The sequence below is a fragment of the Spodoptera frugiperda genome, chromosome 26 (assembly GCF_023101765.2).
Source record: "Spodoptera frugiperda isolate SF20-4 chromosome 26, AGI-APGP_CSIRO_Sfru_2.0, whole genome shotgun sequence".
Classification (NCBI taxonomy): domain Eukaryota; kingdom Metazoa; phylum Arthropoda; class Insecta; order Lepidoptera; family Noctuidae; genus Spodoptera; species Spodoptera frugiperda.
Window position 1 is genome coordinate 4,101,197 of NC_064237.1, and position 16,447 is coordinate 4,117,643.

The 16,447-nt window shown below is 35.0% G+C and overlaps 1 protein-coding gene across 9 annotated transcripts in view; it reads left to right on the forward strand.

Moving 5' to 3' along the window:
* Positions 1 to 16,447, forward strand: part of LOC118264018 (voltage-dependent T-type calcium channel subunit alpha-1G) — a 125,721-nt gene that overhangs the window by 81,826 nt on the left and 27,448 nt on the right. For all 9 annotated transcript variants that reach the window (XM_050704803.1, XM_050704797.1, XM_050704799.1 and 6 more), the window contains exons 4-6: positions 12,269 to 12,381; positions 12,708 to 12,841; positions 13,163 to 13,260. In XM_050704803.1, the coding sequence (XP_050560760.1) occupies positions 12,269 to 12,381; positions 12,708 to 12,841; positions 13,163 to 13,260 (345 nt within the window). The remainder of the gene's footprint in view (positions 1 to 12,268; positions 12,382 to 12,707; positions 12,842 to 13,162; positions 13,261 to 16,447) is intronic.

A 16,447-nucleotide genomic window follows, 5' to 3' on the forward strand; every position in this document is an offset into this window, starting at 1 on the left:
TAATCCGTTCATGGGAAAGTAAACTTTATTATTTGGTAGTTAAAGTACGAAATGTAATGTAGGTAAATTGAAAGAATATATATTAAATTCTGATGTAGACCACTCTAGGGCACTCGTATCTTGTGGAGTACTGAATAAATTAGGTTCCACAGTTACAGTGGGTAACTAAGATCTTACTTTGTTCCCTGCTTCCACGATTGACACCATTTCCCCCACTCATGAGCCCTGTTAAAGGGTTGTCATGACAACGCCCAGTAATCCGTACTAATTAAATTGAAGTTTTAATTAGAAGTTAATTAAGTTTCAACATAATTTTAATTTGATTCTATTTACTGAACAGTTTCTACAATATTTCCATGTCATAGTGACGTTTTGAAATAATTTATTGTTGTTCAATTTATGAAATTGAAATTAATTAAAATCTACTTTCAATAGCAGGAGGCTTATTTTAATAATTTCTATTGTAATTATAGTGTACAAAACATTTCATGGTAATACGAATTTCCATCAAATATCGAATTTGCGGTCCACGGTTGCTTTTTACATCAGAATAATTAATTCACTTATACGAGAACTTAATAGTTTTATATTTGTCTATAAATATTCGTATCTTTCCCATTGTTTTTTTTTTTTTTTATTTTGTAGTTTTAAAACATGACATACTTACGATGTAAGTCACACATATTGATATCAGACACGCACTTGTTCTAAAAATAACTAACTAAAAATATATAATCGAAGACATAGTTACAATTGTTACAAAAAAGTGTTATTTTCTAACATGTTCACTATAATTATACCTACATTAATGTTTTGTATTTTGTTGTACATTGTTTACCATAAGTATTTCGTATCGAGCATTTCATACCAATAAACAAACTCAGTACAACGATAATGGCGAATCCAACCTGCCAAAACACCGGTACAGCCTTGCACAACACTGCCAACTGCATGCCATTAAACACTCAAAAAGCAAAGTATAATTAAAGCCGTGCAAGCGTAACATAACGACACCAGTAGATAACAGGGACACGGTAATATAGGGTCCCGTTGGAGCGATGCCGAGTGCGACTGTACAATTGTCACCGACGTGAACTGACGCCAAAACGACTACCTATTTGTTACCACTACCTCACAATTATGTAAATATCAGCCTCTATGTTACCATGTCACTACCTACCTGTCGATATCGACGTGTGGCCCGGTATTCGCTCATTCCTATTTATAGTGAAAGGTTTAGAGAAAATTTTGGACGTACTAAAGGTCGAAGTTGAGCCGCTGATGAAAATTTAATATGTTCGTGAATTTCATTTGGTGGAGTTGTTATTGGGTACTTAAAGTTGAATATTAATGTGGTGTATTGATTGATTGGAGTGCCTCGTCAGTTTGATGGTTTTATACGCAACTGTGGAAAGCCACTCAGAGGCGATTGGACTAGACTGGTAATTGGCAACAGTTAACCAATACCCGAAAGTTTGCTGTAAATCCGAATATTTTGTAGGAATGACAATAGTTTAAAGTCAACTAACAGTAATAAAGTTACCAAAGCCTTGCAAGGTCCAATCTTGCCATCTTAAGTTCTAGAAAAGAAAATGCATTGTGCCATAAAACTGACAATAAGCCAACGGTAAAAGCTCTCCAACTCCCATTGTGTCCAAGGCTGCAAGAAGAATAACTTTAAAACGTCACATTTTTCTAATCCTTGAACAGACAAAACGGTAGTATTGTTGACAGCAAAAATGAAATGTGTTTTGTAAACAAGTCCACAATGTGTACGTCTAATGTGTTTACTAAATAAAATAAGTCAAGGAAGAGAGGAAGTGGGTGAATGCTATGGGTCACGGGCAAGCTCCCAGAGAGCATTATATTGTTACAAATGTCGCCACGGTGCCAAGTACCCTTGTACACTGAGAAACTAACGACTAACATTGTAAGATACAGATTAGAAGTTGTATAAATCTTACTTAACTACTTTAATCCTTGTTACGAGTTGTTTTATCTCTCGTGTTTAGCTTTATTTCATAAAGGAGGTTTGAGTTAAGGCATTTGTAATTCAATTTTAGCCATTGAGTATTTATTAAAAAACAATATGCAATGAAAGGCAATAGATAAAAGTTCCTAAATCTGTGGACCTTCTTTTTATCAAAACGTTTCTTCATGAGATTATTTTTTGCTCACACCAAAATAAAAATACCACTCGGTTATCCACAAATACCACTATGAAGTCGATTCCACCTAATCTTACTGTTAGTAACCAACGTAGTACTATTATTATTACAAACCATATAATAATATAAGAAAAGGCCTGATAATCGAGCATTGATTTAATAATGGGAAAGCACCCCTGACCCGAAGTTCGCATGATGAAAGGCTAATAGCCGAGCGAAATCGTTAGTGGATGACGAAGCAAAAACGATTATATTAGGAACACAGATCTCAACGCTTTTGCTATTCAGTTTTATTGTTTATTAAGATAGAGGAAAGTAACTTGTATCAAAAAGTACGTTTCAATAAAGTAACGAGTGAAGTTTTTCATTTGGTCATCGCTCCAGCCTTAAATCAAAGCAGTAGCAACATTAGCCTATTAGGTACAATCGATTTTTTGCAGTTTAAATTTATGTGTTAGAGCCTTCCTTCGGCATGAATGCGCTGGCACTACCGGAGCTTTTCATACTGCAATTTCGTAAAAAATCTTAAGAACAAGACTGTGGATATTTATAATTTTTTGACAGGGGAAAATCATTCAATTACTTCTCCTGCCTTGGGTGAGGCGAGAGGCCTTGCCAGACTCGTACTAACTAAAAGCACCCCGTTTCTACTTCTGCTCTTCGAGCCGGAGCTCCATCAACCTACAAAAATAAAGCTGTTAACTAAAGCGTAATAAAAAAATCTGCATATTCGTAAACAAATCACTTACCTAGACAAATCAATTAGATTAAATAAAACACAATCAAGTGAATACCTACGATGAATGCGTACAAAGTATAGAAAATTCAGCTTATAAGATTAAATAAGTTGAAGGAAGGAAATTCAATAGAAATGATGAGAGATGATTGGCTTCATGTTTGTGATCTCAATAGAGGTAAAATGAGAAGGTAAACATGTTGTTGATGCCTGAGCATTAGATAAGACTAGTTTTTGTAAACAACTTGACTATACAATGGCGAGTAATAAGGGTTTATAGGATTATCCGTTTCTATTGAATTTGTCTCAAAGAAAATATAAATCGATACAAAGAACTTACTTGCAGGTAGAGGCCATATGAATTTTATGTAGGTACATCCAGTTTTTGTCAGTTATTATTTTAGTTCTTAGGCTATTTTATACATGAATCACACCTTGGCAATCATCACGTGGTGATTAATGCTTCCAGAGGTCTTTACCAACCAATGATGATGTTATAGTCTCCGATCTATAATAGTAGACTGAATTTCATACCCTATTAATAACATAAACATCAGTGTATATTGTTCGAACTTCTACATCGTACGTGCCCCATATAATATTCAGCTCTCGCAGTATCCCAGCCCCAGAATAACTAAAATTAAAAAAGTTCCCTTTCACAACAACGTTTTTATGTAACGCGAATACTCATATAATGATCCTCACAATTGGAATGAGTTCCTTCATTAAAATATAGGGACGTATCATGCCAAATATTGTGAGGTCTGATAACAATGTATTGTTATCTTTTGAAGTATATTTTTGAGTTTCAAGTTACTTGCCACCTTTCACCAGTAATCACTTGTGTGACAGTTTACCTAAACAACTTTGGTATAAACTGAAAATAATTTTCCTTTAAATCGCTGCTAAGAATTTTCTAATTGAAAAGTCAATAAAAGTATTTAAAAGTCACGACTTGCAACGACGGGATCAATTATCTTGTCTTAAATACATTAAAAGAATTTTTTATCTTAAAAGCACACTGAACAAGGTCTTTGCTCGTCTCATTTCACTGCACAGCTTTATTCTTTAAAAAGTTCGGATCCATTTTCATGTTAAAGCATTTTTCTGATAGCGATCTCTCTGTTACATGCTTTTTATTTTCAATTTCTAAATTCAAAGAAGTTTAAATCGTATCAGTTTAAAATGGGAAAGAAACGACTCTTAGTTTGCACGTGGAATCGCGTGGCTTTGTAATTTCGTTTTTAGCATTTGCCGCGAAGCAGAAAGAAAACGAAACGTGGGCGTCATTTAAGCGTATTGCCCGCTCTTATGCCGAAGTCGTAAGGTTCAGATTGCAAGGGAAGAGATGCAACATTAGAGCTCTGAGTTTCACTTGTGTACAAATCGTGATGCCACAAAGCAGTACCGCTTGTACGGCAGTCTTTGAAATGCTGCGAGGGAAAATTCAAGGCGAATGAGCTTATTGTTTACGCGCATGAAATAAGGCAATTTGGGAACTCTACTACTTTGTTGTAAGTACTAAAGTACTACTTAAAGTATTTACTTTAAGTAGATCTATAAAATGAAAGTTTTGACTTCATTGACAATAATTGCTTCCAACTAATAATACATGGTACGTAAATAAAATGTTATCGTCGTTATATCAATTAACCTAATTATTTTCTTAATCAAACCTACTTTTTCCAAGACAAAACAATCTATTAACAATCGTTTCGAAACAAAAGCTGTAAGGAACAAAAACTGACACCCTCGAGTGCTCTTCAAAGCATTTTGTCTTGAACTATGCATCTAATAAAACGGGGATAAAAAATCGATTCAGAATTAATAGCTCAGCTTGAGGGGACCGGAGTGGCTCTGAAACCAATCCAATTAACTTTTAGCGTCACTTTCGCCGTTTGTCAATAGATTTATTCCGAGATTTAATTCTAAATTGAGATTCAAACCTTCTTATTTTAACTTCTAACTCACTGATCCGCTTCAATAAATTAATTAAAAGTTATTTTCTTTTCCAACCAGTTATGTTTTTGTTGCTTTCATGTTATTTTTTATAACAAAGTCTTTTGGTATATTAAATCCAAATAAATACCGACCCTTCGGAAAGCACTTTTCGCTTGTCAATAATACTTAAACATTCTTCAAAATGGAATAGGTGCTTCGTTCGTAATAATTTTCATAAAAATGCGAGTACCCAATCACGGGGCTTTTAAGGGCCAAATATAATATCATTCAAATAATAATGGTGTTGACTCAGTTTTTCATTCCAACAGAACTCGTTCAGAAATGTCAGTCCATTTGTAAAGAATGAAATATTAAAGCGAGAGACTCGATGATTTGAAATCGGAGCTGCTATCGTGCGCTTCTTCACTTCAAGATAGTGCTTCGTTCAGACGCGTACGGAATTACTCGCTAGTCATTTTTTCCACCTTTTCCTACATCATAAAAATTATGTCATCTCAAAGGGGCTGTATATGCCAATAAGGGCGATAATAAATTATCCAATAAATACTCAACTTTGGAAGTTTACGACATCCGAACTTTACGAAGAGCCTGAGACGTAATCGTTAATATTCATGATCAGCTGGACAAACTCGCGTAAACTTGTATGAATTTATAAGAAGGTGTCATAATAATTTCATAATATAATATTATTTGTTTAGAATTTATTTTATTACTGACATTTCTAATAAAAGTCGTTTGATTTCCCGCGTTGTTTATTTTCCGTACCAAACATAAAGTCATCAATAAAGACATCACGTTTCTTTGCATGACTACACATATTATGTTACGGGCATTCGCAAAAATAAAACTAGCAATTGCGTAAACAGAAGTTGGAACGTTCACCATTATAGCTGTTTTATGGACTATAAAATACGTATCAAGCACAATCAATGACAATCATTGAACGAAAATGTGGCTACCAATATAGACACCCTTATGAATCAGTGAATTCTAAAATGGCCACATAAAGGAAATTGTTTTGAATTATTACGTTGATGATAACTATACGTTACCACGCATACTATACGTGTTACATTACTATTTGACACACAAACACAGACCCATATTTTTATGTCCCACTCTCCCACAAAAAGGATAGTAGGCAACCCGTTACACTTGCTTGGTACTGGCACAGTGTGAATGAGCATCCGTCGTCGCTTGTCGGGACAATGGGTAGGCCCGTGGCGTTTCCCTCTCATAACACAAACCTTTTGTGATACCAGTCGACTCGATCCACATAATGCTATGAGATTACTCATTAAAATCGCCGAATACGACCGTCTCCGATAGAAATTCAAAACGATTTCGTGAAATATTAAAAGGTATCGAAAATAGAAGACAAAATACCTTCTTTATCGGGAGAATTATTTCATGTTTGAATTTGAATAGCTATTGTTAGAGGGATGGAATTTTATTCTTATCAATTTATTGCTAAAAATATTTAGGTACCGTACTTGTCTTTTATAGCGGTCAATGTTTTAGTGGGTTAAATTATTAGAATGTAGCAAAAAGCTTTTAAAATATTCAAACCCTTTTAACTGTAAAATCACAAGTCTGAATTAATTACATAAAATGCACATAATAATTTTGGTTTAAAACCAAGCTGAAATGCCTCCATAACATTATAATCTGAAAGTGTAACTTTTCAACTTCACAATCACCTAAGCCGAGTTAAGCCAGCCGTTAGTCTAACAAGTTAAAGTTGCACCTATTTATCAAGTATGCAGCTTAAGGGTTGAATGGAAGTTAAAGGTTGGATATTTTTCCCTGTCGTAGGTTATGAAGCGTTAAAGGGTCGGTGGGCGTTCATTTTACAGATCATTAAAGTAAAAAGGGTAAACAAAATTGTGGCTGCGACCTTCCTCCGGTTTAGAACAGAATCATTTATTTTTTTACTCTGTGACTCGCATAAAAATGTATGTTATGCTTATGATATGGAGATGACTGTGTAAAGTTAAGTGTTCTCGCGTAATAAATAAAACCAAGAAGCTTTTAACCTATATTTTACCATTAAAATTACAGTTGATGTTAAATCTAGGTTATAAAACCACTACTAAAATCTGCTTGCTGAACTTTCTTTGTTGAAGTATCGTATCAACTAACACTATATTCTGATGATAAAATGTTCAACAAAAAGAAAATCCCAGAGCTCACTAACATATTCAAGTTTTACGACTTCTTATATCATTATCATGGAATAACTTAACTCCACTAACTTACATATAACATCTACATAATAATATGAATGCGAATTTCTGCATACGAAGTTTATCTGAAAACTCACTGGTGAAGCAAACAGTAGCTAGTTTAAGATGCTTTTACAATAACTTGCAGATTCACAGTTTAGTTTTGCATACGTAATCTTACCTGCAAGGAAACTTTGGCAGGGACTGCATGATCTCTGCAAATAGGTGAATGTCTTTAATCCTATTTTCGTATTTAAGATTCAAAATTTTACATGAATGAATGAGGTTCTGACTTACTTTGGTGACTTTATTTGATTAATGAGGTTGTGATTGCAAACTATATTAAAACTCTTGGAAATTATAAGTAATTGTCGTATAGATGGTCACAAAAGGAATCCGCCCAATCCATGAAGCTTTATTTAAGCACTTTTCTTTTCGAAATTAATGCTCTAATACTTCGTCGTAATTGACGCAAGCGCGCATAATCCACAATAATAGCTTTCGTAATAGCGCCGCACGTTAAGTCATATGCTACTATGCCAGTGTGTCGCGCTCGCCACGCTCCGCGCACACTTCCACAAGGCGTGACATAAACTTCCTTCAGTAATGACGAACTCCACAGTTGGATTTATTGACCGTCGTCTCTTATTGAGCTTGACTGCAGTTTATAGTTGCGTTTGAGTTCCCGGTTCCTGTTTGATGCGCTTAATCCCACTCCTTAATTTAGTTTGATACTGCTTCTTAAGCAGAAAGTAAGTAGTTTCGGTTGATGGAGGTAGTTTGAATACTTTGTTGTTGTTTGAATAGCATTGCAGACTGGCTATAACGGATTTTGGACTGTTCTGTTTATTTGTTTTCCTCTAGAGCGCAGTAACTCAATGCTCAACAAAATCGAGATATAGTTCGGCAAGTAAACTGTTTTGATTTTTGGATTAGATCATTTTTCAGGCTAAGCAAAATCAGAACTGTGGACTACTAGCGGGTTTACCGGAGCTTTAAAGAGCAGGAGTAGAAAGAGGGTGCTTTTTAGACTAAGAGGCTGAAACTTCCTCTCGCCCGCCCAAGGCGGGAAAAAGCCATTACAAAATTTTACCCCCTTAAAACAAATAAAAAAGGCCAAGCCAAAAATATACATATTTTTTATCCCATGTCCTTATGAAGCATAAATAAAATCTCGAAATCCATTTTAAAACGCCAAGCCCACCGAAAGTACCAGGGATACATAAGTCGCTACGTAGTAGAGACCACCGCGCCACTTGAGCGGCTGTTGACGACAAAAAGGAGGGAAAAAAATGTCGACGACGTAATACCGAGATGACAAATACTCCGTTTTACACTACAGATGTATTTGAGTTGAAAAGTTGGATTATTTATTTCCCTTGCCTTTCCAATTTTTTGTTGGACATGAAGAACTAAATGGATTTTTAGTTTTTCATTTCATTGTTCCTTTATGAGAAGTTTTACATACAATTAAATTATATTTATGACTTCAAACGTGAATTTAATACGTCATAATTAGAAAGTAAGGTGTTTTATTTCATTCAAATTGGTTAATTTGACTATGTTTTTCCACAAAAAAGATAACGTAAGTGTGGGAGAGCCATGCTTCGGCACGAATGGGCCGGCTCGACCGGAGTGATACCACGGCCTCACAGAAAACCGACGTGAAACAACGCTTGCGTTGTGTTTCGTTGTGTGAGTGAGGTTACCGGAGGCCCAATTCCCCCCTTCCCAATCTTCCCCATCCCCGATTCCCGAACAACAACCCTTAAATTCCTAACTCCCAAAAAGCCGGCAACGCACTTGTAACGCCTCTGGTGTTTCAAGTGTCCATGGGCGGCGGCGATTGCTTACCATCAGGTAATACGTCTGCTCGATTGCCGGCTTGTTCCATAAAAAAAATAATAAAAAAGATAACGGTATTCTATGTTTTCAATGTAACATAAATTAACATTACCTAACAATATAGATACAATGCACGTGTATCTAACACACAATCCCATATATTATCAGGAAAACATAAAAAGTACGATTTGAGCAGTGACGGAGCGACGTCATGGAATACCGAGTATAACGTCACTTCATGTAGGCACCGAGATTCCACATATTTAACGACAGTTTTACGGTCGACTGGAGCCGAGCTGACTCAATGCCATGCTTGCTGAACGACCAGCCTTACCTCACCTCTAGAACTATCTCACCAACATAAAAGTGGACACGCAGAGCTCTCGTTAACTGGACATGCAGTCAAACTTTTCGTATAAGTGAGCCATTAAATGCATTCAATAGTGTGTTATTTAAGAGGAAATTTTCTTAAAAGATAAAAGATTTATTTTAAAACAATATCTCTCAGTAATTGCTATTTGATAGCAGTATTATATTTGACCAAGTTTCCTATGTTTTCGAACAAATATCTACGTTTAAATAATCTCAAACTCACAAAGTCAATATAAATATGAAAGATAAATATTTTTAAATGAATAATAAAATAAACAGTTTGAGTAGCACTCGAGGCGGATCAAGGGAGAAAATTCCAAGAAAAACATATTTTTGTTACTTATTTTAGAAAAGTTCTCAGAAAACTCACAAAAACATTCCCTTTGCTTTATCCTATATCAACTTAGATCTTAAGTGAACATAAAACAACACGTGGTGAAGTAAATGTTAGAACTGTGTAAGCCTCTTAATACTTAAAGGCTTTGCGAGTTTAGTCGAAATAAAATTAGGGCCATTCTCTACACTGTGTTATGTAATAAGACACACGCCTTTTGTACATCTAACAACAGCCCGCGCTAATCTAGGATACAACCGTAAACTAATTAACTGCGAAAATATGAAACCTCGACGAGACAAAACGGTATTAGTGGATTAGGCCAGTATTTGTTCCATCCAAATCTAAATAGGCTATTCAAAAACGTTATTAGTTTAAAATTATTTCGGATATTCAAGGTCCAACTCTAAGCTCTTTTAAACACTTCAATTTCGTGATTCTGTTCAGCAATATTAATCTCCACGATCCAATCTAGCGCTTCATAACTTTATTATCGAAGAGTTTTAATCCTAATTAATGTTGCTCTTAGAAATAGGTATTGTGTCACAACAAATTGCTCTGCGGAACTTTATGTCACAGGATGCCATCAGTCTAACGGTACTTCGTGATTACGGCTATTATCAACGATATATTTCTTCCTAATGGGTAATAGACTATTATGTTAGTAGCTTCTTCGAAGAAAATAAGATACAGAATAATCTGTGAGCATTCGGGTGGAACCGAAGGAATTTTCGCCTTATTTGCGCTTCTAAGGACCCATTAACTTTACGGTACATCTTGTTTAAGATGTTCAAACGCTATTTTGTTTTAAGTGCAATAAAATCTGGCCCACAAACATAACAATGATAAACAAATTAGCGAGAGCTGATTTATGAAGCTGCTACATTGACGTAATCCCTTTGCTCAGGGCATACCATTGTTAAGGCCTTTTAACAAACAGATGGGGAACATAATGGAAAACGCGAGTCACGGTGGTTCGCGCTTCCTGGCGTTGCGGCAGATTCTTACTCGTTCTATTAAGATCTTTCGGGTAGAATATATACCATCTTACGAATGAAAACAAGTCATGAATTGTTTTTCTTTCACTACTTAAGCTTAATATAATTTGTTGTAGAAAAAATAATGAATATCAAATAAGCATTAGACACAACACGTATCAATTAGGTGTGTTAAATATTTTGTATGGAACAACACAGTATCACTAACCGATGAAATTGTTACTGCCCACAAACACGGAAAACCGAAACCGAGTTTCTGTATCCTGTAATTAACGCAAGCGGACCAACTCGTCCGAAATAATGAACAGCACTATTTGGAAGCCTCTATAGTTACTGAGATTTCTCTTAGAGAGATAAGCAATGCTTAACAAAGCTTATATTACAATTCTAATCAGTGTAATAGTAACTGGAGGTGATTGTTTCGCTCGATTTATGCTCGAAGTCTTATCCGGAATAGACGATGTAGTTGATATAGGTAAAAGGTTGTATATTTTACATGAAATCCCCATGATATGAACAGCCAAATAACAGCCCAATTTTCGACTTTATTGCTGTTCACATTTTACGATGCTAATAATGAAGTCATTCTGATCAAATGTGATGGATACTAAATACGAAATGAGACCCTAAAACCACGATGACATATATTTCCCGAACGAATGACTTTCATTACGCAGTAATGTTATTCATAACAAAGGCAAATCGTAGTAAACACGGCTACAAAGCTAATAAACCTAATTTTAAAGCACTATACTTGATAACGTTAAAACTAAACGCTGATGTTGACCACAGAGTACATAAAGCGAGCTCAAACGAACACTTTCAAATCGCTCTGACAGAACGCCAGAACTAATCCGACCGAAGCCACAACACACGGAATAATGTCCGACCGCAAAACAGCTTTGTTACATACCACTGAATTTGTGCCTAGTCAAAAAAGTCAAGGTTGACTTACCGCAAAGCTGACCACGCTCCCACTACGAGTAATATAACGTATAAAGAATTTTTACCACTGTTTCATTGTTGGCCGCCATTCAAATGTGATCCGTTCGTTGGTACTGAAATTAACTTTATGCGGCGTATGTTTCAAACAAGGTTTTATGATGTTGCCTTTTTTATTTTATTGTGTTTTATGTTTGTTTTAGGATAATTAAAATGTGTGTAAACATGTTATTAAAGAAATTATCAGTGTAACACTCTTGAGATTTTTTGTTATGTTATTTAATATATTTGATTCGTTTGTCTATTTACCGACAGTTGTCAAAGCAAAGCTTAAATCAATTAAAATGATAACGATCATTAGGAGTGGCTCTGAAATCTATCAAGGGACTGGACCCATCGACGATTAATTTAAACTCGAAGATTTCTCTTTGACATTCTAGTTCTCTTAACGAACATTATTAAATCAAATATTTTCTGTTGATTAAATACTCGGCTTTCTGTCGTTTGTACGTACAATGTTTATTTTATTAATTAATAACAAATTGGAGCTGTGGTTTCGCTTATGTTTTAAAGAACACTTTCGAATATAAAAAAATTTGATCATGATACTTTTTTTATATATTTTTTCATACTATTTACGTATTAGCGTATACATACAACAAATAATTTCCTTAACTACCATTGCACGTGGTTCGAAAGGATATCGATGCTGGTAATCCTGCTGAACTGCGTAACATTAGGCATGTACCAGCCATGCGTCGACGATCAGTGTGTAACGAATAGATGCAAAATACTACAGGTAAGCTATTCACACAAAATAACAAATAGACCGTTAACATTCTAGAAAAATCGAACAATAAAAAAAGATCTGAAAATAATACAAACTTTTTAATCAAAAACAATTTCGGTCCTAACGCGTGCACTCTGTGGAATTAAAAAAAAAGAGAGAGAACACTGGCCACCGAGAAAAAAATGGTGGAAGCTTGTTGAAGTGATTTTCTTTTGTTTTATTTTTTATTTACGCGCCAACGAATTTATTAGCTTGCTTAATTGGAATTCTTAATCTTTTTTTATTTGTAAAATCTCGCATTTTAACAAACATTTTAATAAAAATGTCTGTTGCAGGTTTTCGACGATATAATATTTGCGTTTTTCACGTTGGAAATGTCAATCAAAATGGTGGCGATGGGCGTTTACGGTCACGGAACTTATTTAGCGGATTCGTGGAACAGGCTGGACTTTTTCATTGTTATGGCTGGGTAAGTAATGAAACAAACCAAATTAACTTTATTATAATCATAATCATCAAAGTAATGATTACAGTAATTATGCCGTATTCTTTGAAAAATTATTACAAAATAATTTCTGCCAGCGGCTTCGCCCGCGTGCCCAGGTGGTAAAAAGTATCTTCTATCACCCAAGTCAACTTATACCCGTATCATAGTTTCAGCGTGATTGTCAGACAAATATCTAAACAAAATATTTATAATATTAGTATGATAAATTATGTTGTGAGTCGTATAGGCATAGGTTTATGTCACAGGTGAGATGATTTATGATATATTTTTATATTTTTGCAGCGCACTGGAATATGCTTTAAACGTGGAAAACATAAATCTATCAGCAATCAGGACGATTCGAGTTCTAAGACCATTACGAGCCATCAACAGGATACCAAGTAAGTAGCTTTTAAATTAAAAAATATTTTTTAACATAACTTTTCTATCTATGGTGACACAGTGCGTGGCTAGGTAACCGTCTGCTACGGCGTAGCAGTTAGGCAGTGTTTCGCGGTTTCGATTTCCACACTAAATACCTATTTCCATTATGATGCTATTGGCAATATCTTCTCATTTCCTAATAAAATATGAAAATTTCTGTCTTGTCATCTCTAATATATCATTCAGAAGATTCGATGCGTATGACATATCTTTTGATATAAGTAGGTTCTAACATTTATTATCTCTTGTCAATTTGTTCAGTAAAAAATATGATTAAGCCTACCTACCTAATCATTATTTTATAATCTACCACACATTATAAATATTAAGTAAAGTTACTTTTTCTTGAAAGTTAAAACAATGCATTTTATTAATTTACCTCTTAAAGTATTTCCAAAATAATAAGCGTGCAATATTTCTATTCGAATTTTCACTAACTTTGCAGTCGCTAGGACATGCAATACATAGGTACATGTCTCACCATCTCTAACCATAAATTAGGTACAGATATCTGAAGGATTACTATTTTAACCTACTAGAATTTTTAAATAAAAACTGTCCTAGAAAACTAATCTGCTCTTTAGTAACGCTTCTACAAATGTACAGCTACCGACTAGCAAAGCAGCCGTAACGCTTTATTTTATTCATATAACTGTAAGACAACCACAACAACCACGCGTTTAATTACATTACGGTATACCATCAAAGAATTCTCTTTTATCAAAGCAACCCTAATTCAATATTCCTCTTTTGAATGTTGAACAAATAGTCTCTACCACATAATCCTACTGGATGGACGCAATAATTCATGCTATTAAATAGAATATTTTACGAAACCATTACGTTTGCAAAAATGTGCTTTTTATTTGATGTTGTAACATTTTTTGAGCGTTCTAATTCGGAGTAATTGAGCAATTTTATTGTTTCGATTTTTATTTACATTTTTGGTAAATGTGGCGGTTGACTTTAACTTAACCCTTATTGGCAAGAAGGACAGTAATTCAGAGGAAACTCTTATACTGCCGTACTCAGAGACATTAATGATTACTTAAACTATTCCTTAACTACTCTGAGTACGGCGGATAACGTTGTGATCAAGGAATATTTTCGATTACATTTACGAAAACTGACTCAGCTACGCGTGTTTTACAATAGATTAAAGTAACTATACAATGCGCCGTAAACTAGCGAATTAGATTCTCAGTTAAGTTAAATAATGACATTATGTTTTAGTAAATACTAAAATAGCTTTTTGCTGTGGTCGAATTGGATACACTTCAGGTTTTATTAATAGATTATAACACAGGCTACTATTAGACCTTTTCTAAGCGAATGAAGCGGTAAGCGTTAAATATGTACACCATGAGCCTTTTCGTATACAGGGGGCATAATGGCGGCAGAATTCGAGTAATATTTCCCCGTAATAGCCACCAACCTTTACCCCCGCGTAGTTACACTAAATTGTTAAAAGAAAATTACAAAAGGAACAGTTTGAAAGAATTGAAGTGCTTTTTATTGCTATTAACAAGAGCTTTCTTGCTGTAAACCTCGGTGCTAAACTGAGGAGAGCTCTTAAAACGAGAACCCTTTTACTTTGGTGACCCGCACTACCGGCTTTGTTACGTGCAGGTAATTTATTACGTATTTATTTATAGGACTGGGCCCTTTTCACTAGGAGTAGGTTTATTTAGGCATCAAACAAAATATATACCAACGAAATATTAGACCATTTTATTAGGGTCCTGGGAATAATGTCACGTAAAGGACGGTAGGTAACTCTGTATGTACTCGTATGTTTGTGACGATAATATATTTGCATAATAAGTTAGTGTTGAAAATCTCGTGATACTTCACTCCTGATATTAACTTGAATAATAACTTTGGGGTAAACATTAAGCTCAACATACCTCGTTTGATAAAACTTCAAAATTAAATATGGCCGCCTCGCTCTGTTTGCATTCCTGATACGCGACGCGATTTCTTTGGTTTATTTGTTTATTTCATATTATACCGTACGTGTATAGATTTTGAATTAGACCACAAAATATAATGAAAAACTCACGAATGTATTCACATTCATCCTTAAAATAGAACTAGTTGAAGAAATTCAGGTAAATTGGTAGATTAAGATATGATAAAACGTGTGGTCTGACAAAAGCTTTTATAATATTTCCGAGGCAGTCAAATATGCGCTATACTTAGTCTAATGAAATCCCAGCGTACAAAGCTATCACACAAAAGAAGTCTATATTCTGTGGGTAGGTACTTATAGAAATTAACCCGAGTCAGAACAGAATCAGGAGCGAGCGTGGGCGGCAATCGATCCGCGCAACAAGTGAGACGGGCTCAGCAAGCCACTGCGTCTGCTACAGATTATCTTACCCTCGAAAATATGAACAGAATTGAAAATCGAGGATAGCAACGTGATAGATTGCGATAGCTCAAAAAAGGTTTCTAATACTGTAAGATACAATCACGTTCGTAAACTATTTTAGCAGCGAACTAAAAATACGAGTACATACTTAAATTATTAAGGTTTGAAAATGGATATTTGACTCAACTCAATCTCAAAATTTCTTAATTTAGTTACCCGTTTTAACATCATCAATACTTCAATATACTTATCTACGTGAGATAACGTAGCACATTAGTATGTTTTTACTAGATCGCTGATTAACCTTACGTAAAGGGGCTGCCCACACTACTATTCGCACAAGATTTCAGTCCCGTAAACCATTCTTTATTAACAACAAACTACGCTTACGGCCCACGGCAACATAAAGATTTTTTCTTGCAATATTTTACTACTAGCACCATCTATGACGTCTTCAAATCTCGTAATTCCTTATTCGATTACGCAGGGATCCTCCGAATACGGTCAGTTAATATTTGGGACACTGTGACCTTCTCCTTATAATAAACAACCACCTTTCACTGCCATAGGTAATGAAATAACGCCCGCCTGTCATTTCTGAGTACAATACTTTTGCCTTAAGACACTTGAGTATTCGGGACAAGAGCGGGCAGCTCTTGTACCTGCTTAGTTGGATTCGACGATTGCCACTTGTTAGAATTTGTCACAAAATCCAATGGTAATATCGGAAAAATGGAAAATGTAGTCCAAAGAGCAAATATGGAAACACA